Source organism: Leptonotus elevatus, chromosome 20, assembly GCF_054856555.1.
Source record: "Leptonotus elevatus isolate MCC_2025b chromosome 20, RoL_Lele_1.0, whole genome shotgun sequence".
Lineage (NCBI taxonomy): Eukaryota > Metazoa > Chordata > Actinopteri > Syngnathiformes > Syngnathidae > Leptonotus > Leptonotus elevatus.
This window is the reverse complement of record NC_141258.1, coordinates 13,225,671-13,250,771: the sequence shown is the minus strand read 5'-3', so window position 1 is coordinate 13,250,771 and position 25,101 is coordinate 13,225,671. Positions and strand designations below refer to the sequence as shown.

The 25,101-nt window shown below is 39.5% G+C and overlaps 1 protein-coding gene across 6 annotated transcripts in view; it reads right to left on the bottom strand.

Annotated features, from left to right (window-relative positions):
- Nucleotides 1–10,947: 10,947 nt before the first annotated feature.
- The window catches only part of shisa6b (shisa family member 6b), an 87,891-nt gene continuing 73,737 nt past the window's right edge, over nucleotides 10,948–25,101 (bottom strand). For 4 of the 6 annotated variants that reach the window (XM_086063840.1, XM_086063841.1, XM_086063842.1 and 1 more), the window contains 2 exons: nucleotides 14,920–15,023; nucleotides 10,948–13,593 (listed from right to left, as the gene is read on the bottom strand). In XM_086063840.1, the coding sequence (XP_085919966.1) occupies nucleotides 12,739–13,593; nucleotides 14,920–15,023 (959 nt within the window). In that variant the 3' untranslated portion in view covers nucleotides 10,948–12,738. Of the gene's footprint in view, nucleotides 13,594–14,919; nucleotides 15,024–17,987; nucleotides 18,141–25,101 lie in introns of all 6 variants that reach the window. The other 2 variants (XM_086063838.1, XM_086063839.1) reach the window with 1 other exon arrangement.

Sequence of the window (25,101 nt, the reverse complement as noted above, 5' to 3'; positions counted from 1 at the left end):
CCCTCTCTTAACTTCTCTCCCGGTTTCTCTCTCTCTCTCGTGCTCTCTCTCAAATATCTCTCCTCCCTCTCAGTGTATATCCCTTTTTATGTTTTCTCTCCCTTTTTCTCTCCTTCTCTCCCGGTTTCTCTCCGTCTTCATTTCTCTCTCTCTCTCTCATTCTCTCCCATCCCTCTCTCTCTATATATTTCCTTCTCTTCCTGTTTCTCTCCCTCTCTCTCTTCCTCCTTCTCTTAACTTCTCTCCATGTGTCTCCCTCTCTCTCTCGTCTCCCATCTCTCTCTATTTAGTTCCTTCTCTCTCCTAACTCTCTCTTTCTCCTCCCACTCTCAACTTATCTCCCTGTTTTCCTCTCTTTCTCTCTCTCTCTCTCATTCTTGCTCATTCTCTCTCTCTCTCGCTCTCTCTCGCTCTCTATCGCTCTCTCTCGCTCTCTCTCAACTTGTTTTTGTGTGTGTCTTGTTTATGGAAGTAAATGTTTTGTTTTTGAGAGCCTTTCCTCCCCGCTTCCCTGCATTTGGGTCTACCTAACTCCACCATGCAAACCCTTTGACATGACAATACCTGGGTTGTGTGACAAATATTAATGTGGGTAAAGAAGACAAATCTATTTATGAGTTCCATGTACAGAACACTGGGTTCTAATGCATGGAATGGATGGAAGGAAAACAGGAAGTTACAAATGTTCAAACTTCAACTTCATATGGCAAATTTTAGCAAACATTTTATTAGTCTTTGATAGAAATTATTCTGAACTGTTTTAAGCAATATTGGGGAAAAAAATGAAATAATGACTGTTAGATCAAGTCAAGCACCAGCCCCTGCCCCTGATTCATGGTCGTCACTGATGAGTGTGGGGGTGGGGCCGGGGGCCTCTTAAGCATCCATATACGTGTAATACATTTGGTGGTTGCTTGGTTACTGGTCAGTCCTGTGAAGCTGCTAATGTGAAATCCTTTAGTGAGTGTGAGACATTGCTGTTTAAAATTCACCCTTGCCAAATTTAAATGTAATCTTCATGATGATGATAACACTTATTCAAGATTTACGCTCGTTCAATTTTTCTTATCATTTTTATATGTAAAGTCAAGTACCCTATATGAGAGCTGGCTATGCTGTCATCTGAAAATAAGCCCCCAATGGAAATTGTACCATTACCGAAAAGGCCTTGCATGGCTGTACTGGTGTCACAAAATATGTAAGATTTTTCAAACCCAAAATACAAGTTTTCCCTTTAACACATTCAAACCCAAAAACGTGTAAACACGTTTTTAAATTCCTCCCCAAAACGTGAGATCAGCCAGGGCCATGTTGCAACAAGCTCTTTTTCCCAGTGCTTTCAACAGGAATGTGAATATTTCCAAAACTTAGCTCTATTCTAATGCTAATTGCTGCAAAACGGAAACTGATACAAATGTACTTTTTTTTCCTGATGAAAGAAGAAATCATCCCAGAGGCCGAATGGCCAGAGCCTTCAGTGGAATAGTCCAACGTCGCCATGGCTGAAGAAGAAAATAGTTGACGTCCAAAGTCTTAATTCACGTTGCAATTTTCTGAACTGCGAGTTCGTCCCCAGACATCCTGTGATATTTGCTTCATTCAGTGCGTGAGAAGAGGCAAGAGTTGTGGCATGAAAAATCGTGGCTGCTTCAACTCTGAAAAATCAATTTTCATTTATGCAGTGTAATTTTAAAATAGTCAAATGTATTGAGCAATTTGTAGCAGGTATGTCTTTACTGAGCTATTGCTTAATTAACTTGGATTGCAAAACATGGTGAAGATTAAGAGGTTAATTTGTCTCTGTAAGAAACAACTTGTGAGGTGTCCAACACACACCCTAAACTTCACACACCTCATTCAGAGAGGAGGAACATGTAGCAAGCAGTCATTTTCATAATAAGCGTGTAAAGTGCCGATAAATGGCACAATGTTGCCTCAGTCTGTAATGCTCACTCATTCTCCTCACTGCTCCCACCCAGAAACGTTGACTGTGACAAAATGGCTGGATTAGATCGCAATATTGGGACAATACACGCAGCCCGGAGTTATGCCAGTAGAGTCACCGCCGCTGCGCAGACCAGCAGCGCAGACCAGCAGCGCAAGGAGCTGCTTTTGGCTGCGTCTGGCGCCGGAGGTAATTAGCTTTGAGAGAGCTGATGAGTTGCTAATTAAATGTTTATCCGAATCTGGCATCTGTCGTAAAACAAATGTCTGTTAGTGGCCTACAATCAGTGGATTATCACAAATAGCTCAGTTTGGGTGCTGCACGTGGGGAGATAAACTGCAAGACAACGGTGAATTCAGAGTTCTTTTTACGCACTCGGGCAGAAACTAGTTGACGGCAAAAGCACTTCCATGTTGGCAGACTTGCACCTCATAATGGCACTGATTAACTTTTCGGCTTCATTCGAGCTGACACTCACTGGAAGTTTTATGTTTGGCTGTTTTGTTTTGTTTTTATCTTGGAATTTTCTTCATACATTTAAATGTTGAATGCATGAAGATGTCATTTGAATTCAGGAATCAAAATGTGGAGAAAGATAATGGAAAAGATTTTGTGCTTGTTGTGTGAGTCATTTTCAGGTGATTTTGCATGGGCAAATTCACTTTGTTGGTGTTGCTGTTTTAGTGGCGGCACCAACAACTATGCTGGCTTCTAAATGTTAAACCAGTCAAGATTAGGCTACCAGATATACTATACAGAAGTCAACCTTTATGTTATATGTGACCTCACTAGTTTAAACATGACATTCTGATTCATATTACGTTTGTGGAATATGAGTTATGCAGCAAAATCCAGCTGCAATCTCAGGGGGCAGCCATTTTGCCACTTGCTGTTAACTGAAGATGACATCACAGTTGCTCAGGGCTCAGACAACAACCAATCACAGCTCACCTGTTTTCTGAAGCTGAGCTGGGATTGGTTGTTACCTGAGACCTGAACAACAATGATGTCATTTTCACTCGACAGCAAATGTCAAAATGGCCACCTTCTGATATTGATAAAAACTGCTGGATTTTGCTGCTTAACTCATATTCCATTAACGCAATATAAACCAGAATACTGTATTTAGATCGGGAGGGCTACATAGAACATATTATTGTCATTTTTTTTTTTTTACTTCCCCTAACTATTTATTAAATAAAATGTACAATTATTTAATTTTCAATGAGTTACTTTGGGATAAAACACTTTATCAGAGAAATAACCAATTCACTTTGGCTGTCTCAATGTCAGTCACTTAATCACACTTAGGTGATGATTTTAAGTTAAATTAATAACATTATGAAAATATGGGTGATGGAAGCCTTCTGCCCTGTCTGACGGAAGTAGGGATGCTAAATTTGTCAAAGCTAACTCTACCGACAGCCATGAATAAATTAAACACACTTAAATCGACTTGTACGGTTCCTGTCGTTGTGTGAAAAAAGGAGGTTGCTGCCAGATTTGTTTTGTTATCTCCAAAAGAATACACTCGTTGTTGACTGATGACATTTTGGAAATGGAAATCAGTGAGAGAGCCAATAATACTACTCCATCATTAACTTTTTTTTGTAGAATGAGCTGTGCATAGCTACGCAATATGTTGTGGAGCAATAACCAAAAGAGAAAAACAATATAAAAAAAACCCATAATAACTCTCGTTCATGAGCAGACCTTCGCCTAGACCAGGGTTCGGCCACCCATGGCTCTAAATCCACATGCAGCGCTGTAAGCCTTATGTCGTGACTTTGGAAAATGCTCCGGTGGCACCCAACCTTCCTGCGGCAGCGTACATTCCGCGGATGCCACCGGACCCTGCTCTGGAGGCGCACATTCCGCGGATGCCACCGGACCCTGCTCTGGAGGCGCACATTCCGCGGATGCCACCGGACCCTGCTCTGGAGGCGCAAGCCCTGCCACCCTCTCTTCATATGGGGTCCCTGCATTGCTGTCCTCTTGACCGGCTGAGCAAAGCACCTTGCCTCTGGCGTCCGGGACGCCCACTAGGCTATGTTCCCACCTCTTGGCCTCCTTCCACCCACTATATTTTTGGACTATTTGTGATGCTTGTTTGGGGACGTCTCTTAAGAGTGTGTGTGTGGGTAGGGGTGGGTACTGTCATGATCTGTGTTTGTTGTTTTTGGTTTTGATTGGATTGATTGCCTGAGACAATCCTGATTTTAGAGCCTTGGGTCCCAGGTCCCAATTAATTTCGCCAAATCATTGTTTTGTCCCACTATTACTCGGGTCCTTCCCCGGCGTCCCGTATTTTGCCATGTGTATGTCAATCGCACACTTGTCATAGCGATTCATACGATAAACCAATTAAAAGGGAATTTAATTGTTAAATTCCTTACTATTTACTTCCAAATCCACGTTTGATTTCTCATTTTCATCCGCATCTAATCTGTTGGTAGCAGGACAAATTTATATATGAGTGGACCGGAAGTGCTATAGCGGCCTTCTTACGTTACCACTTTCTCAAGCCACCAGGGGGCCCCCGAGCTCTATGTGTAGTCTTACCTGAGGACGATTAAAATGTCCTGTTTTTAATCTGTCTCTAATATTTGTTAATTACATCCCTTTTATGCTTAAAAAATAAACATAGGCTATAAACAAAATAAACAGTGATGATAAGCAGTGTCTGGTGTTTTTGTGTCACACAGTTAGTGAGGTAGAGCCTCGACGTCACTAACTGCGTGAGAATGATTGACAGTAACCAATCGACCTTTCCCGTTAGCGAGAGTACTAAACAAAACAAACACCGTACTGCCATCAAAAAGAAGTTGTCTCAGCGGCGAGGAAAAATAACGGTCAAATGAGGCGATTGATAGTTGGAGGCAAAGCTCAATTCTATTTTTAACAAGTTTATTTATTTGTTTTGCTAGCCAACTCGCTAGCCTCGGGTATTTATTTATTAGATGTTAGCCTTCCCTTGGCCAGCCCCTAGTTTAACTAGTAGTATATGTAAATTATTGTAGAAAATGCTTAAAAGTGACAAAATTGTATTTGGTACAAGCTTTAAAAAGACACTACATCACAATTTTTTATATACAATTTTTTAATAATCTGTATTACTGCAAGATTATTGTAAATTAAAAATAAATAAATAGGAATATTCACCCATGGTCTATTTGCTTGATAACCTAAGGAACTTTGTCTTTCCAGGTGCAATTCTAAAATATTTTGGAGCTCCAGAGGGATCTTCGGAACTTCCCGACCAGGAAGCCACAGGACAGCCACATTTGTCAGGATCTCCTGACCAGGATGCAGCAAGGTCATCTTCTTCTACATATTTACATGGTCTGTTTTTGGTAACCCAGTAGATCCTGCTGACTGGACATCCGTTCTCTCTGATTCATTCAGGACAGATGAAGTAGGCAAAGGGCCACTTCAGATTAGTTCAGATTTCACATTCCCCAAAAAAGAGGATGGCAGAAGCTTCCATCATGATTATTTTTACAAAACATTAGTCAATTGAGAAAAAAGCGGACTTGGCTTATCGACTCAAAAAACAAAACAAAAAAACAATGCCCTTTACTGCTTTTGTTGTGAGTTATTTTGATAAAAGGAACATAAGTTATTGACAGAAGGACTGACGGACAGTAAAAACGTAGGCATACTTTTGAAAAGTCACAAATGCAATCCACAACATACAGCACACATGCAAAGATTTGGAGCTGTGTTTAGAAACTGGAAAGACAACAGATGAAGCTGAAAGGGCACTATTGGAGGCTTAAAAGTGGCACAGGAGAGATGTCCTGACTCGCTTAATATCCATCATACAATCTCTAGCTGAGAGAAATCTTGCATTGAGAGGGTCATTGAACACATTACACCAACAAAATAATGTTGTTGTTTTTTAATAGGTGGAGCTTCTTGCTAAATTTGATCACGTCATGAAGCAACACATTGAACGTGTTGAAAGTAGCCAGTTCAGTCATTCCAGCCATCTTGGAAATGTCATCCAAAATGAACTTATTGGGGGCTTATTGTAGTTTGGCAAACCAGGGGCCCCAAACAGCATCTTGCTTGGGCCCCCATGAAGCTAGAAACGGCCCTGCTCATAGCTTAAATACATTGATCTCTGTGCGGCGTTTTCAATTTTAAGTCCGTGCGTAGCGGGCAGTGACTACTTCCTGTCTTTGCATCTAAGAATCTTGGGAAAATGTAGTTCTACTGTGGTCAGTCACTAAAATGCAAGCTGAGCTTTCCAGTGGTATACTACCATTTACAATGTGTGACCGGCACAAGGTAAACGGCACAGCCAGTTTCCAATAGCTATCCGGACCGAGGCAAAACGTTTTAATAATGGTGAGTCCACTATATTAACTTGTGTAGCACTGTTTAACAGTCAACCAAGATAGCATTTAGCATTTAGCATTAGCGATTAATACGCATGTCGCCAGTCTGTTCCTTGAACTGGTGATCGAGTGTTGTGTTTCTTTGTTACTTTGAATTTTGATTGTCATTAGTACTTTGTTTTTTAGGTTGGCTGTATTCTCAGTACCCTCGCTATTGCTTTGTTAATAAATATTGTTCAGCCCACCCTGCACTTGTGCCTGGTTTCACCTGCTTCCTTGCATTTGTGTCCTCAATCTCTGCCAACTCATAACTTGAGTTGCAATGCCAGTCAGGCTGTCCCAGGCCTGTCAACCTCTTCTACATGTTGCCTCGGCCCATCAATAGATTCTCTTTGATTGCAAATCCGTATTTTCATTTAAATGCTGATGGGTTCAGAGTCTGTGTGAATTGGAGAAGCTAGCTTCTCCATTCAGTGGGTGTTTGCTGTGAGATTGCTGTTCACACACACAGATTTCCATCAATTTAAAGGAGGTTGAAAATTGCGCTGACCAACATTAAAGCCTTAAAGTCTTAATTCAGATTATACGATCCGAGTGCAGTGCTGGCCTAAAAATTTGGGCCATGTGTCAAATTGAAATTTAGATAAAGACCAAGCGCTGGTTGTACAATACTGGGACAAAATGAGACTACTACTTACTATCTTAAAATCAGAGGCTTCCTATTTGGAGTTTATAAGGACTCTTAAACTAATCCCCATCACACCAAGAATGACTGCTATTTCACATATCAGGTTTTGCTTTAGTTGGAAGTCCCCAATGCTGTTCATCTAGTACAGGGGTGCTCAAGTTCGATCCTCGAGAGCCCCTATCCAGCCTGTTTTCCATGTTTCTCTCCACTAACACACCTGATTCATGATCAGGATCGTTATTAGATTCAGCTGTGCTGCAGGAGGGAAACATGGAAAACAGACTTTAGGGGCTCTAGAGGACCGAACTTGAGCACCCCTGATCTGGTACCATATAGTACCACAGCAACAAAAAGTTAAAAAAAAAATGTCATTTGGATATTTTGCTACGACGGCGTATACAGGGCCACGTATAAATATATATTTTTTAAGAAGGCGGGGGCAATATTCAGAGAAAAAAAACTGCAAATCTGCCACTTTATAAAGTCGCAAATTTGGCACTTTTTAAAGTCGCAAATTTGCCACTTTATAAAGAGTTTTTTTTCCTCGCAAATTATAAAAAGGCAAATTTGCGAGAAAAATAAATCTTTATAAAGTGGCAAATTTGCTACTTTAAAAAGTGACAAATTTGCGACTTTATAAAGTGGCAGCAGATTTGCGAGAAAAAAAACCCTTGTGAACTTGCGACTTTAATAAGTGACACATTTGCCACTTTTTAAAGTGGCAGATTTGCGAGAAAAAAACTCAGAAAGACGAGAACTACACGTAGCGTACTTCTCGACTTTGTGCCAATAATATTCGGTCGGGTTTCCAAATAAGGAGATAGTAATTGCTTTAGCAGAGATTAACCATATGATGTTAAGCATTCGCTCTTTGAAGCGTTGTGTACGGCCGCTGGCCAGCGACAAAGACGCCTCACTTTGCAAAGGTCCACACCCGGACGATTAAGCATTTAAGTTAATTCCTTAAAATGTATATTTACTTGTACATTTATGTTTCCAGAATTATTATTTACACATTCATACATTTTGTTATTTTTTTTGTACAAGTAGCTAAGTTGATGTGTCCAATGTGCTGCTCTCCATCTTTTACTAGCATTTACCTAAAGTTTGATTGGTTAGCGTTAGTCAGATGATAGGGGATCAAGAAGTGTTGCTGCTCTCGCTGCGGTGAATGACGAGTAAAGTTTAAATTAAGAATGAATCCGTCTCCATCCTGCCTTTTCATTTTATAAACAGTGTCCAATTAACCACCAACAAATCCTCACATGATTAGACTATAGCTATGCTATGTGTATTTCTCGTAAGTTTCTGAGTTTTTTTCTCACAAATCTGCCACTTTATAAACTCGCAAATTTGCCACTTTATAAACTCGCAAATTTACGAGTTTTTTTCTTGGAATATTGCCCCCGCCCTCTAAAAAAACATATATTTATAAGTGGCCCTAATACGCTGTCGTATTTTGCAGATTGTCTCATTCAAACTGGGAAAAAAATCAAGTCCTGACTTAAATGAGAAAATATGACAGCAGATGTTGGTTTGATTTATTGACTGAAAAAGGCTCTGCTCCTATCTGTCCTCTTGGTTTATGGTCTAGTGAGACGTCAACTCTGCATTTGACAGCTGCAGAGCTGCAAGTCAACTCAACAGTTCGGAAAATGTTCTAGGGTGAGTCTGCTCCTGCCTTCCGGCAAAATTCTAAATATGGATAAATATTAGCTGTGAACTCTCATTCTTGCTAAGCTCGCTCAAAATATATATTGAGCTCGAATACCCTCACGTCAATCTTTTAGCGACTGGATTTAATGGATGGCCTTCACAGTTTAATTCAATTACAAGCTCAACAACACCTGCGTATGTGACTATCATCTTGTTTTTGGTAGCAACTATTTCATATAATGATATTGTACTACCAAACGTGCCTGAAACATAAAACTGTATTTTCACAGCTCTCACTGTATGTTGTACATGTATGTATAACCTTCATTTTCAAGCAGACCCAAACAAGTCATATAGATGTCAATTAATTTAAAGGAAAACAAGACTGAAAAGGTTTAAACAGATTAAATATCAAAATGTTGACATATGCTGTATGCTGCCATATTGCAAATTTTTGTCCAGTGCACGTCATCACCTGACATGTTGCGAGCATAACACCGCACTGTTCATTTTGGACTCTTTTCCTGGTCTGTTGTGCTATAAAAATGTTGTAAGGCATCGCAAAGTATTACCATAATTTAGATGGCACTTTTAACCATCTTATGTTTCATAGTCTTCCGTCGAGGAAGAAAAAAAAAGACATTAATTGCGGAAGTGACTGATGAACGCAGCATTAAGTATGAGAACTGTGATATATTCTCACCAAAATTTATGTAGAAAAGCACGTGCTTATCATAGTTTGAATATTTTAGAATGGAACGAGCAATATTTTTATTCTCTTCACGCCGTACGTTTGCCTCTCCTAGTGGCCTTAAATCACTTAATGTCCCAAAAATTTGACCAATCTTCAGCAGAATTTGTAGACATGTGATAATTGTAGTCTGAAAATATTAGAATGAAACTCGCAATATTTTGGATTATATTAACGTCGTAAGCGTATATACATGTATAGGCGGCACATATACGCTTATGGTGTTAATATAATATCTGTAATATATTTATATATATTGATATTAGGGGTGTGAATTGCCTAGTACCTGGCGATTCGATTCGTATCACGATTCATCGGTCACGATTCGATTCGATACCGATGAATCCCAAATCTATAAATTGATTATTGCGATTTCTTTTTTTACTCAAATTTAGAAAATACTAATCAGTAAACTTGTACATGTACACTGTAAGATTAGTATGAATATTTGTTTATTTATCTGAAAATTCAGGCTTATAACTGAGCCACTGCATTTAACAAACAAGTTGCAGTCTGTTTCATGTTTGAACACCACTGAAATAAAATATTAAGGCTTAATGTTCCATTAATATAACATTCTTCCATGCTTAATGTGTGAATCCTATCCCTAAGACGTTTTGTTGAATATTCCCATAAAAATTTGATGTTTAAAAATCGATTCGGCCGCATATTGAATCGATTCGAGAATTGCGCGCTGTAATATCGCGATATATTGTGTAATATCGCGATATATTGCCGAATCAATTTTTTTCTAACACCCCTAATTGATATATATATTTATTTCACAGTGGATGACTGGTTATTATATAGGCTCCAGCATTCCAGCAACCTTATTGAGGATAAGTGGTACAGATAATGGATGGATATGTTTCTTCAGGTATTCGACCATATTTGAACTTTTCATCCACCAACGCACCCATGCAGCCTAAATGCCAAATTTCATGCAGCACAGTATATTCATTATAATTAGTCATGATACGCACGCCGGATGTTAAAAGTTCAATTGAATTATAAGAGACCTGTATGGCTTCTGTCTATGCTTCTCATTTCAACTAAAACAATTTAATAGGCTCATCCAAAGCCATCGTAGGTGGGGGTGGTATACTCACTGTAAGTATTGAGGAATGACATTTTCATGCTACTAGGAAAGGTCAAGAGCAGGAAGTTTTGGTTCTAGTTTAAGACTATGCACTGTTAAAATAATAGTCTGAATTTATTACTATTATTTATTCTCCTTTTTTTGTAGTTCATTTGATAATATCCGTTTATATATTAACTCATAAAATAATTCATAATTTTTGGGGGGCTATATGGATATAGATGGCAAAAAAACTCCCCAGACGCAGCACTTCTTCAAAAATTTGTATGCTAATAAAAAAAGGACTAAAGCTATTATGAGTGAATATAAAATCATTTGTGCTTCTACTGAATAAAAAAAAAGCCTCCTTTGATAAGTATGAATGTAATGTAAGTGTATCTAAAACCCACTAATGTTTGTACACCACAATGTGTGGTCATGTGGTGCAAAAGATACACAACACAAATAATCCTGAAGTAACAATAATCAATGTTTAGAAAAATATGAATGTTTATTTGTCCCTACAAGCATTATAATCCTTTCCATAATGTTCAACTTTTTGGTGATGTCAATGGAACACGGTACACATCCAAGTATGAACAGTGGTATATATATATATATATATATATATATATATATTCATCATCATACAGTTATTCCTTTCTTCCTACAAACAGTTTTGCAAAGACATACACAGTATAGTAGTTTTACCTGTCAAATAGTTGGTTAAGTGGGTATCTAATCTGAACTCACAAAACAGTGATCATTTTTAGTTCTTCTTTTAAAGAATCTATTTAAACTAGACAGTCTAATAGGAAGTCCATTCAGTTCAAATATGACCAGGATAATGTTTCTATTATAGCTTATTTACAATCATCTACTTGAAGCAAAACAAACACAAATATAGAATTGTCATGGTTTGCCTGCAAAAAAATAAATAAATGCTAGCCATCACTAAAAACTCTGAAACAACATTATTTTCCCGTAATGATTGTGCTTCGTAACCCACATAACCACTTCATTTTTAGAAATGGAACATCTGTTAGAGGCACCTGAGAGTGCGAATAACATCCATTTCAGCTTCTCTCTTTGAGATGCTTTATAGTTATGAGTAGGACAGGGTACACAAATGCTTTTAATCAATTTATTTATATATTTATAATCTTATTACAGGTTCATCCAAGCTCATCATATGTGTTGTACATCAGAAATCAAGGAGGAATTTGGCCCATGGGTTTCACTGTGCAAAGCCCTTTTAAATTTTGCCAGAGAAGTTCATAGGTATCGTAGATTGGCTGGACAAGGGTATCAGTCGAGACTTGAAAAGACACGGAATGAGGCCAGGGCCTGTGTATGAATAAGAGAATGAAGACGGAGGGAGCGTTAGTCGGCGTATGAAAATAGTCAGGTTTCCATCCAATTGTTTTGAATTTTTTAAAGCAAATTTACTGAAAATGCGCAAAACGGACATGCGACTTATGCCTGTTTCCATTTGTTCTTCTTTTGAGAATATTAAGAGGGGACTCCACCGCTGTAGGTGGCAGTATACACCATAGAGATGGGATCCATCAGTAATTTAAAAGAAGAAGAAGACCAGGAAGTAACTGCGCTGTGCGATGACGTCGTATGAATTTGTTTTTGTAATTCTTGATAAACCGTAGCGTTTCTTTTCTGTTTTCCATCTAAGATAACATTAATATTTGCTTCTTTGATTAATACCAAAAAGATTTATGTTTCGTCGTCCCCCCCAAACATACCTTACTTTATCGTTCGCCATTGGTTTGTAACTACAAAGGTGTGTGACGTAATATCCGGTCAAAACGTGTGACGTACATCCGGTCTTGTCATACGCAAAACCTGTTTCCATGGCCAAAATTTGCATTTTCCTTTTTTTTTGATACGCTTCAAAATCCACCCCCTCCAAGTGTAAAAACCTTTTTTTGCGAATTTTGGGTCCTTTTTAGAATTTCTAACGTTTACATTCTGTTTTATTTTCACATTTCTTGAAAATTTGAATAAAAATGGGTGGATGGAAACCCCACTAGTGAGAATTTTGCTCCTCCTAAATTAAAATAATCTGAATGTAGTGTACAGTGTAGCACGTTTTACCGGTCTCTCAGATTAAGCTAGTGGATGTTCTTGGTCCTGGAACATGGGTCAAAGTAAAGTGAAATCACTACTGTCCGACTCTAATAGAGTAGTGCACACACCGGTCAACGTAGGCCAATGACGCAGTTGTGTTTTTGTCTGTGTACTTCAGGCACTCCTTGGTTGCCGTTACACAGTCACCTCAGTCTTGCTTCCTGTGCGGTAGTGCTGTGGATGTTGTTGCTGCTGGTGATGCTGTGGGGCGTAGTGGAGCTGCTCCACAGTGTGAGTCCGTCTGGCAGCAAACGCCTGCCGCTTGGATACAGTCTGGTTCATTGCTAAAGTGTTGGAGTGTGGGGCTGCCGCCGTTCCTGGAGTCCCGGCGCCTATTCCGCCCCCGCTGTTGTTTGAGGCACTGGGATGGGAGTGCATTTTGGTCATCTTGTAGCGATCCATTAGAGGCGTGGTGGGTATGAAGACGTCTGTGTGCGAGATAGCACGGGACATGGACTTGTCGCTTCCGTAAAATCCACCGGAGATACTGCTGACCATGCCGCGCTTCAGCGACATCATCAGCTTGTCCGGCGAGAGCAGAGGATCTTGGGATAGAAGGCGGTCTTGTGAGTACAGGCGATCTTGTGAGTAGAGTCGTTCTTGAGAGTAGTGGCGGTCTTTTGAGTAGAGGTGATCCTGTGAGAGAAGTCGGTCCTTGGAGTACATGCGGTCTTTGGTGTACAGGCGGTCTTGGGAAGTATGGCGGTCATGCGGAAGGAGGCGCTCCTGGGATCGAAGACGTTCGGCAGACAGCAGCTGTTCGTCTGAGAGGATCCGGCCTCCATATGGGGACATACCATCAGAGGATGTGTTGTAATCCTGTTGTGGGTCTCTCTGTGGGGACAGGACCCGATCCTGGGACATGGCTCTCTGGACGCGACGGGGTCTCTGTCTTTGCTGGGACTGCTGTTGAGAGGACTGTGACTGGGGAATTGATTGCAAGATGGAAGACTGAGGAACCTGACTCTGAAGCTGCTGTTGTTCCCGATGCTGCATAACAGATTAAAGGGAGCAGAGCAGAAAAAGGAAATTGTTAGTCATGGGGTCTGTTCTTAATCATTCCATAATTGCATAGTCCCTTATTATGATGTAGGGATTTTTATATACTTGACTATATCATTCACTCATCAGTCATGGTGCGCCATTAATTACATCATTGCTGTCGCATAATTATAACCTACTGGATTAATGACAGCTGGTGGAAGTTCTGTGATATAATTATTGAACAAGAAAATATTCTAAATAACGCTTTTTTATCTACAAGATACTCAAATCACTTTATCACTGTCTTCACATTCACCTCCTGATGATACAGCATGTGCGCAACTGGGGGTTCAATATCTCGCTCAAAGACATTTCGACATACTCATAGCGGCTCAGGATGAAGTCCACAGCATTAAGGTTGGGGGACTCTACCAACTGAGCCACTACTTATATTAATTCATTCACTCCCAGCCTTTTTCACTGAAGCAACCCCCTTCGCTCCCGGCTGCTTTACTGTATTTTGACTGAATTTGCAAAGCTACTGAATGCAGAAAATTAATTTCGAATCACTGCTGCCACCTGTGGCCAAAAAAATGAAATAGCATTTTCCCCTCTTTACATACACAACGCACACATGACGTCACATCCGCAGACGGACGGCGGGAAATTTAAACCCGAATCCTGTCTGAAAATGAAAAGTATTGGCCAGAGGCTTGCAGGAGTTACCATTATGAACAGATAAGATGTTAATCTATTTTTTTTTTAATTCAGTCATATATGGTCAAATAAAAAAGCTATTGTAAAGATATTTTTAGGCAAATTGTTATAAAATAAGTACTATAACATAACTATCACCTTGAAAGTCATGTATTCATAAGTGTATCGTGATACATATCGTATCATAATTATGCCCTGTATTGTGATACATGTTGCATCAAGAAGGTTGTTAGCAATACCCTAAGCTGTTCATGTTGGAGCTTCTGCTGGTCTCTGCCAAATATATGCATATTGCCACATTTAAATACACGCAAATAGTACCGACGTGCCAAGGCACATCTCAGTTAGCGGCACATTTCACCATCTACGTGTGCTTTATGAATTAGACGCTATCTGGTCAATTTTTATACCGCACTACTTAGTGGAAACTATTAATTAATTAGTTAATTAGTTAATTTACACTGACCATTACTGCAATGCAGTGTTATGACTATCAGAGCCAAATGCATTACTATTTGGAAGGAAAACCCATGTTAATCCAGAATGACTTTCAAGACTCAGATAAAAGACTCATTCATCTGGTTTATGGAAGAAAATGAGCACCTGTTTACCCACCTGGTCTTGAGTGATTTTGAGAACATGCAAAGGAAGCGTGCCTCTTGCTGCCAGGTCAGGCAGGTGCCGCTTACGGCTGTAGTAGTCCTCAACGTCTTTATCTGCTGCAGAGGAAATAAGGAGGGGTAAAACAGATGCAAAAGGTTGAAGAGGATATTCAGACAGTTGTTGTTGGAATGCAAGGGAAGAATGAAGATCATTTCCGATAGATTTCACAGAACAGACTGTCACTTTTACAAGATCATTGAATTGAGGGTGAAAGAAGAGACAGAGAATTGCAGTCACATTGTATTACATGCCAGGCACATAATATCCACATATACAGATTGGGAAGCCTACGGGAGGCTATTGGCTGTGGGGGGAAATTTCTCAAAGGTCACACAAAAGGAGATTCAAACATTGTCATATCACATAGACACGTGGCATCCAGTACATGCTAAACAGCATAGAGGAACACGGCACAATGTTGTGTGCATTCTTCAATGTCATGATCCCCCCTTGTTTTTCATGGATACACAGTACATAATTAAACATGCATTCAGACCAAAAGATGTTTCCAGAAAGTCATAGAGAAAGCACTGTAGCACCAAGAACATGCCACAAGAAACCATGCAAACAAATGCAAATTAAATATTGCATTAATTGACATTCCTACATCAATAGTTAGATAACATTTATTTGATTTTTTTTTTCCCTTTCCGAGCACTGGCACAATTGTTAAAACCTCACACGTGGGGTGTAATTTAAAACCGGAGCAAACATTAGCCTTTTTGAGAATTCACACATGACCTTTGAGTCTGAGCTATATGTGTGAGGTGCTGTTTATGCCACTCGTCAAGGCTACTCACCGCCAAAATCCCCTTCAGCGGACTGTCACGGCTGCTTTCCGCAAATCAGTTTATAATGACCATTCATGATAACAAGATGTTCCTTTTGTCCAATTTAATGCACTCGTCAAGCATATTGTCATCCACTAAAATCATTTGGAATGTACTAGTATATTGTCTTTCATTTTGATATCAATTTGCATTAATTAGCATTCTTGCATTTGAGCTCTTATTATATCCCGACACCGAAAAACGGCTCATATCCCAGCACAAAGCACACATTAAATGCGTAACATAAAATAAACCCGAGTACCTTTTGGGCTTTTGTTTTGACAACTGATCAGTTAGGACAACTCAAGGATCATCCTTTATGTTTTCAATCATCTGCTTTAAAGGCACTCTCTTGATATTCAAAATTGTGTCTTATTTGTATTAGTATGGCCCACCAGAGCAAGTTTATTCTCAACAACAGTAAAAGGAAGTGCATCTTGCTACCTTGTCATTTTGCTAGACTCGTGCCTGGCAGCCAAACAACTGTGAGCAGTACGGAGTGAGATCGGATGGAAGGCTCCCTTCCCTTTGACTGGGAGCCAGCAGTGAAGTGAGGCAGGAATGATGAAATTACACAAGCCTTAAGGAATATTTGTGTTCCACTTTAAGAATGTCATGAGATGAGACCACATTGTGCTCCAGAAATCCACCAAAGCACCACTAAATCAATACCGAGCCGGGCAAGGCATAAGACAGCTTAAACGTACGATTAGAGCGGAGTAGTGGAACAGAGAAAGACGAAAATGAGTCATTGCATTTGGAGATACACACACGGATGAAATTGACTGTACAGTGGAACGTCTAAAGTTGAATGCTCATGTCGTCGTACAATTTGGAATTCAACAAAAATTTAAGGTCGCTAAAAAAATTGCGGAATTGGAACCATCTTAGGTTTGTTTTTGCATGTCAATATTACATTAGTAATCCCGCCTACATCGTCGTGGTTACATTCCAGAACACCCTCATAACAAGTGAAAGTTGTCACTTGCTGTCAACTGAAAATGACATCACAGTGCCTAAGGGCTCAGGTAACGACCAATCAAGGGTCACCTGTTTTCTGTGTTTGGTCATTTGGAACTGTGATGTCATTTTCAATTGACAGCAAGTGGCAAAATGGTCACCACCTGACATGGATCAACATGGTAGGATTTTGCTGCTTAATTCATATTCAACAAAAAAGCAATATTAATGAGAATAACATGTTTAGACTTGTGGGACAAAATAGAACATATTGTGAAAAATATTTATTTTTATTTTATTTAAACTTTTTGTGTTTTTGAACACAAAAATACATACACCTGTTTTAATCCAACTGAGGAAGCGGCCATTTTGTCACTTGCTGGCTGTCAACTGAAAATGACATCACAGTGCCTAAGGGCTCAGGTAACGACCACCAAGGCTCACCTGTTTTCTGGGTTTGGTCATGTGACGTTCGCAAGATGAGCCCTTAGCAACTGTGATGTCATTTTCGGTTAACAGCAAGTGGCAAAATAGATAAACATGGCATGATTTTGCTGCTTAATTCATATTCAACAAATGCAATATTAATCAGAATAACATGTTTAGACTTGTGGGGCCATATAGAAAATATTACTGTAAAGATTTTTTATTTTTTATTTAAACTTGTAGGTTGTAGATCTGACAAATGCTGGCAAAAACTGTCAAAAAGGCAAGAAATTTCTCATAACTGGAAAAATCAATTGTCTGAGAAAGAAGAAGCCTAAAATATAAAGTATGATTAAAAAGGATGTGACACATAATCTTCAGTAAAAGCTAGGCTAAACTGAATGTTCTTTCTCTTTTTGTTCTTCTTCTTTCAAATGTGCACATTGTCAAACCCAAGTGTGCCAGCATCTAGTGGTCAACAGTGGAATTACACACAAAATAATCCGCAAAATAGCGGGGCTTCGAACCCGGAATGTACGGTGGACAGTGGGTTTACTTTTGATCCACTTGATCAATTCACACTTAAGAGCAGATTGTGTTCGACTTAAGAGGTTCCACCATATTCACAAATTGAACTTGTATTTGAACTGGTTATAGTTTTGGTCTTGTGATTTTCCATTCACTAAAGTTCCCTCTCATAATAGCCTCGAAAAAGTTGCTCAAGGTCCCGTCGATCACGGCACAAAAATCATGCATGACATCAGGGATCCTGCTCTTGCATTAGTGCTGTGAACTTTGACCTACTCAGTTTCTTCAGGGACGAGAAGCGGTTGAGGTCGGCTTTGATGGCCGCCTCGTAGGAGGGCGGCAGGTGGGACAGACTCTGGAAGGAGCGTGAAAAAGACAGGTCGTAGGGCTCCGTCTGCGAGGTCAGGATGCCACTTATCCGATTGTTGTCTAGAGACACGTACATACATATACAGACACATGGGAGGGAAAAAGAAATGGGCAGTGCTGGCTTCTCCTTCGCACCTTTCTCCCCGTTTAAAAATAGTAAAAACACGATGAGACCACAGGCAACCACTATGGAAGAACACCCGCTGAGACGAAAAAGCAAAGATTGAAGCTGGAGTTCTTAGTCCTACAAATATTTCCTGGAGGCAGATTTGCTGTAAACCAATCTTGCGGTGTTCGCTGGCATGAATATTTAGAATCCATGGTTGGATTTCTGCAGTACTCACTGAGCAGAGGAAGTGCATTTGGTATATTTGCATTTATTTTGACTCTGGATGATGCAAACATTCCCCTCTCTTGGAATTTGAAGGTTTTTTAATTCTATACAAAAACTCAGGCTGAGTATTATCCAAGAATCCTGCAGCTCAAGTTAATGGTGTGGTGAAATTTAACCAAGAGCATAATATAATCAGCTGGATTGTTTCCTTTTGAACCTCTTAAACCTCGGCCGAGTAAATACTTGCAATTTACTATCAGCTTCCTTATTGCCCTTTTCACAAAGACTTTAATGCGTTCTTGATGACACAATTTGCTGCATGACAGCTTTGTCATTCAGACCAATCAAAGTAACCAATAAAAGTGGGCCAAATTGACAAAAAGCCAAAATTCTCGACCATTTTTCACACGGCTCCTGGGCTACTCAGAGGTAGGATTATGATTATTTTCTTAATTTACCAAATTCTGAGTTTATTAAAAGAATAAATACATCACAGAAATTACCGCCAACGCTTACCCACCCCAACTCCCTCCCTCTTACCTTATTTTATTTCTTATTTCATCTAAGAAACTCAGGGCGCTAAAACTGACCCGCCAGGCTTCATATTCTGTATCTCTCTATTGGTCATTGTTATTTTCACGTTTCTTGAACAGGATGTGACCGTGTAGACAAATTCCTCATGCGTCTTACACACTTGGCCAATATAGATGATGATTCTAATTCTGACATTTAGAGATGCACTATAGAGATCCTGACGTCACGTACCTATATCTCTGAACAGGTCCCCTGCGACAGGAAAGTAGTGGCGCAGCGTTAATGGGCTACAATGGCGTGGACAGCTAATACTAGCGTTTAATTGTCAACTTTCCGCCCAAGAGCATTGAAAGTTATTCTGATGAAAAGGACATGATATACATGCGCGAGGTAGACATGTTGGATTGCCGATGAAGTGTCAGGAGTTTTTTTTTTTTTCGACTTGGCGACGCTGCTACGTGGAATTACATCCTTCTTGCCGGTGAGTGCTTTCAAATCTGATCATGCAAAGGCTTTACAAGTTTGTATTTCCCCTTTATGTGTGCTCAAAATGCCGTAGAAGTTAGCAGTTTCACCTAAATCTTAGCAGTGTTATTTAGGTACTATAGCAGCTTAGCAACTGCTAAATCAGCCGCGGCCGCCGTAATTTATACCATAAAAAGTCTTCTTTATGGTGTTGGTTTGTTATTAAATTCAACTGTGTATTATCTATTAAACCGTAGTAGCACAAATGAACAAAACAGATTATTTCCCCCACATTTTGCGTATGGTAACAGTTAGCATCTGCTGATTCAGCCACCATGTACAAAGTGCAACATTGGCTATGCATTGGTTCTTCTTTTGGTAGCCTGGAGCATGCTCAATCCTTTTTTTGCCTCTTCTCGTTGCGGCAGCTGGTCCACAACAGCTGTCAATCATTGTTAAAGTGTAGCGTTTGCCGTTTCTTCAAAGTGGCAGATGTGTATTCTATGCTGCCAAAATTGTTGCGCTAACGGCCATTTTGGGACGTGTGTCGTCAACGTCAGGATCTCTATTGCTGTCCACTATTGACCATTTTCACCGACGTCATGTGATCACGTGACTGCTCTATGACGGACGGCCCTATGAGCGACTTAGTGACTTAGAGACTGTTATTTTGCAAATTAAAAGTTATTATTGCCCACAGAGCCATGAAATCTACTACTTCAACCGAAGTTCGCCTGTCAGTTGAAGTTGCACATTTAGTCAGGACTCATAGAGCGCAATATTTACTTTAGTTGGAGATCGCTAGTTTGAAAATAGCCCCTTACCTTCTGTTGCCTGCTGTCAACTTTACCAGAATTCACAGCGCACGACCTATATCATTAGGTAGTCAATGCTGTCTCTTCTCCTTAAATCGGGGCTGATTCAAAAGCTTGTCGCTGGCTGAGTCTCTGGGGCGAGATGCTACGCTCACGCCGGGGGACAATATACTTTATAATGCAAAGGTAAAACGTGTTTATCATGCTAACTGACCTATTTTTACATAGTCCATTCTATATTGAAAGGATGTGATGATGTTATGTTACTATGTTTACTAGCATGGAACAAATGACTATCGTAGTGGCAAGCTATGCAGTAATTTCATGAATATGACTCCGGCTCCATAGTGGAAAAACTCCAAGCACAAAGACAAAATCCCCCATTATTATACAGTCAAATGCACTTAATAGTTTTGAAGAAGGTGCATTTTAAAACTAAGCTGTGTGTTCGTGCAGTTGGAGTGGACGCTAACTATTTGGCTCGTTAATGTGCTTTGAAACACGCAATTCGACACTTCTGTTACAATCTTTGTTAGAGTGTACGTTTACTAGTAAAATGTATGACAACATTTATCTACTTATTACAACATTCATCTACTAACCTCGCAAAAAATGATCGCTGCAAATCCGTGAATACTTTGTGGGCTGCCAGTCCTTTCTGTTGATTGCTGCTATCAATCAACATATTTTGTCTTCATTAGTAGGTATGCGATAAAAAGCAACATTTAGTTTACTCCTTTGTCTGTCTGTACAACCGACCGCAAAGCAAGATATGACCATTTTATAAGATAATCGATTAGATAAAGGACTTTACGCTGTACGAGACCTAAATGGTTACAATACAGGCAAGTGGCTCTTTTGCTGTCCAGTGTCCCCTAGGGGGCGTTCCCATGAGGGCTGTGATGTCACGTGCAAAAGGTCAATACAGCACAGACCATTGCTGGCTGCTAGTCATTCAAATGAGGGGGCACTCATTTATTTTTATTTTTATTAAAGCCTCAGATAAATCATCCAATCATCACGTAGTATGTCTGGGCTGGCCTACTGCTCCATAAACCCCGAGAGACGCTGATTGTCCGATGAGCGGGGAAAAGCCCAGCATTTATCCAATGTCCAGGTTTGCGCAGTGGAACAACCCAATCTACGAAGCAGCGTCCGATTGTGTAAATAAATAAATAAATAAATAAAAGTGCCATGGAACTGCATGGATGCATTAGAAACAAGTTTTGTCAGTTATTTGTGATAAGTATCTGATTCTGAACAATTCTTTGTGTGTTTGTGGTCATCGGTTTGCCACTTAAAAATAGAACTGAAACAATGAATTCCACACCACATTGAGTGTGTTATAATAGACAATACAAACAACTAGACTTTACACTGATTGAATCGGCTGGATTGGGATTGGATGATATTTTGCATTTTGTGCAAAATCGGTGATCGGGTATCACGTCTTAATGACGTCATTGATCAGTTTCGAGAAATAAGACATTACATGTGATATTTCATGTTTAAGAGCGTTTTTTGAAGATTTTGTTTTTTTCTCATTTAAATTGGAATCAATTATACGTATATTAAAGCTAGTTGTATCACGGGTAAGTTGTCACATTGCAATTCTTCTTCTCCACCAGAGGGCAAGAGCAAGTATTAGCCAACATGGTAGTTTGGCAACTTGTCTCAAATGCACCTCTGGCAACTCGGTTTACGTGTGCCACAATTGTTCTTCAGATGAAAGAATCTGATGAGTGAGAAAATTAATCTATCCATCCATGCATTAACTGAAATGCTTCATTAAAAAAAAAAATCTATTTAATCTAAAATTCCCAGTTTAAGGGAGGGGAAAAACACATTTAAATGTGAGAGCTATAACATGCCATTAATCAATTTTGTAATATTTTATGTTAAAGTTTGCTCAATGACTATGAAATATACATAACATTTCTAGATCAATGATAAAAAATGTATCTGGCTGTACAAAAAACAACAACAGGAGAACAAGGATGAGTTTGTCCTTGTTTTATCAGTTGCAAAATCCAGTGTGACATCTTACCCCACATAGTGTGACAACTTACCCGTTGGTGGGGTAACATGTCATATGTTCACTACCGCTATTTGATGGCTTATAACTCTGCACTGACACGAAGTATGAAAATAACATGAATACAAAAAATATACCTAAGAATTTGGACTTTCATCTAGTACACATTTTGTTTATATATGATGTATTGATTCCAAGAAATATATAATAGTATAAAAAGTAATACAACTAGCCCCGGTCTCCTTGAGTAGAGTACTGTATGTAATGTACTGTAGAGTACATTTAAAAGTTTTTTTTTTTTAAATAGATTTATTGGTCCATCTTCTGATTCAATCGATGATAGGTTATTGTTTTTTTCCCCCTAACTCCGTGATCAGATGAAAAATCCTGATTGTGTAAAGCTTACAAACATCAATAATGGGGGAGACCCGTATTTACTTTTGTCATGTGGCTATTGCCCAACACAAGAAGGGTAAAAACAGTTAAGAGTAAAAAAAAAAAAAAAAAACAGGCTACTGCAACAATCTGGAGACTGAAATGAAAACACTGTAAAATTCATAACACAATCAGTAAAAACTCTTGATAATAACTGTTTAATCCAAAACTAACACTTTTTTTCGACTCCACCAACTGCACTTAAGAGTGTGTCAAAAGACTGCTGATAGTTTGTAGAGGTGAAATATTGTTTAATTTTCAAATAATCTTAAAAGAGGGCGAAAAAAGGCTTTAAGAACAATTTTGTCTGTAAGAACTGTTTCTCAATGAGTCGTAATATTGTTGCTTTGATGGGACTGGAGTGACAGCATGGCTCAGACCTTGTGCGGCTATCTCAGCTTAACACCTGCCTTTGCCGTCTACTTACTCAAGGAAGCTGTTTCTTTGCCTTGGCTTCAGCTTAACCACTAAATTTAAGTGAATCTGCCTTGAGGAATGGCTGCAGGTTTAAAAACTCCAACTAGCTTTAGTGACAGGGAAGTTGGGGGGTCATACTGTACGAATATCAGGGACTCGGTGGGTGTTTGGCGCAGGACTGACTTGACAAGTGACAGGATTTGATGGGAGAAAACAGTGTCCAACAGATTGGAAAAAGGAAAACAGATCGAGACAAGACCACAAACAACAGATGTGCGCCTGGAGAGTGACCCGGCTTTGTGACAGTACTGTGAGATGTCATCAACAGTGTCAGACAGCTCCGATTGAATGTGGTGTGATATGATGCCAAAAAGACGAACAAGAAGAGGTTACTTCTACTTTCATCTTTCCTTTTATCGCGCCTTGCCACAAATGCACGTACTCGCCATCCTCCCCATCCACTGCAGACTTCCACGCTCTGTCAATTTTATCTATCCAACCATGCTGCCACCCACTTTTGCTCCTTAATTCTTTCTTGTCCGTTTACAAGACCCTACTCTCATTTTCTCACTCGCTCATGCTCTATCTGGTTCTCCCATGTGAGCCTGCGAGTCTGTGGAGCGGTGCAGAGCCGCAGTCATGGGTGCGGCCTCAGACCAGCCTCCAATGAACAGATAAAAAATACAGCTTTGGTAACTGCTGCATGATGGAGGGGAGCAAGAGAGGAAGACATTGGAGATAAGCAAAGCTTTAAAAAAGGATAAAGGGGCAGCAAAATGATGACAAGGAGAAAAAAAAGAGTGAAATGAGGAGGAAAGCTTGAGCACGGATGGCGGACGGGGGGCACGGGGGGTTGGTTGGGCAACAACAGGGGGTCCCGGGAGCCGGAAGGGCTGTGAAGGATGTGTGTGGACTGCATCAATAAGGGATGATTTGAATTCTCTATTTCAAAACGTCATCACAACAGACACATAGACTGACATGACATTTGAAGACATGGATCAAATTGCTATATCAAATATCTAATATAAATATATAATTTTTTTCAGAATCACATTTAATAGAAATAAGCCTGATGTTTGCGTAGAGAAAGTATTACAAATGTTTATTGGAGTATTTTAAGATGACGGCAAAAAAAAGTTTTGGGTTGAATATCAGGGATGTTCGATATCACTTTTTGCAGACCAATACCACTACGAGTACTCAATTCTTAAAGTAGTGACTGATACCGATATCAAATACTTATAGCGCTTGTACTTTTGATACATACAATTTCCCCCAAAAAACAATGAGATATATACAGTATATTCCAATATAGCATTTTTCTTTAAAATTACATGGAATTAAGTGCAATGTTCTATTTTAACTTTTAATTTATAGTTCCTAAAAACGGCTGCTGCCATGAGTATGGATACCTTAAAGCTGCTGTACGATGAAAATTGAATTTCAAATCGCTAATGCCAGCTTTGGCCGAAAAAAGAAACTGCACACACCCTTTTTCAAGTACACAACACACACATGACGTCACATCTGCAGACGTAGGGCGGGAAAGTCAAACTCGAATCCATTCTGAAAACTATTGGCCAGAGGCTTTCAGGAGTACCCATTGTGAATGGCTAAGGTGTTCATCTGTTGTCTATTTGCGTAGCGACATTCTCACTCAGCATCAGGGCTCTTTTCCATGATTGGATATGTGGGGATTCAAAGTGTCTGCAGTTTTTGTCAAACACTTCACAAATATCTGACAACTATTTTTGCTCATGTTTAATCTTTTTGTGCAACCTGAACCATGATTATTTATTTATTTATTTATTTATCCAGAAACAATACAGATGTAACAAGCTAATGTACTTGTCACCATATTAAAAAATAAGCATGCCATAGTTATATCCATAGTTAACTCATGATTAATTGCAAATTAATCACACGTTCTATATCTGTTCTAAATGTACAACAAAATATTGTTTTCAAGTTTTTAAGAACATA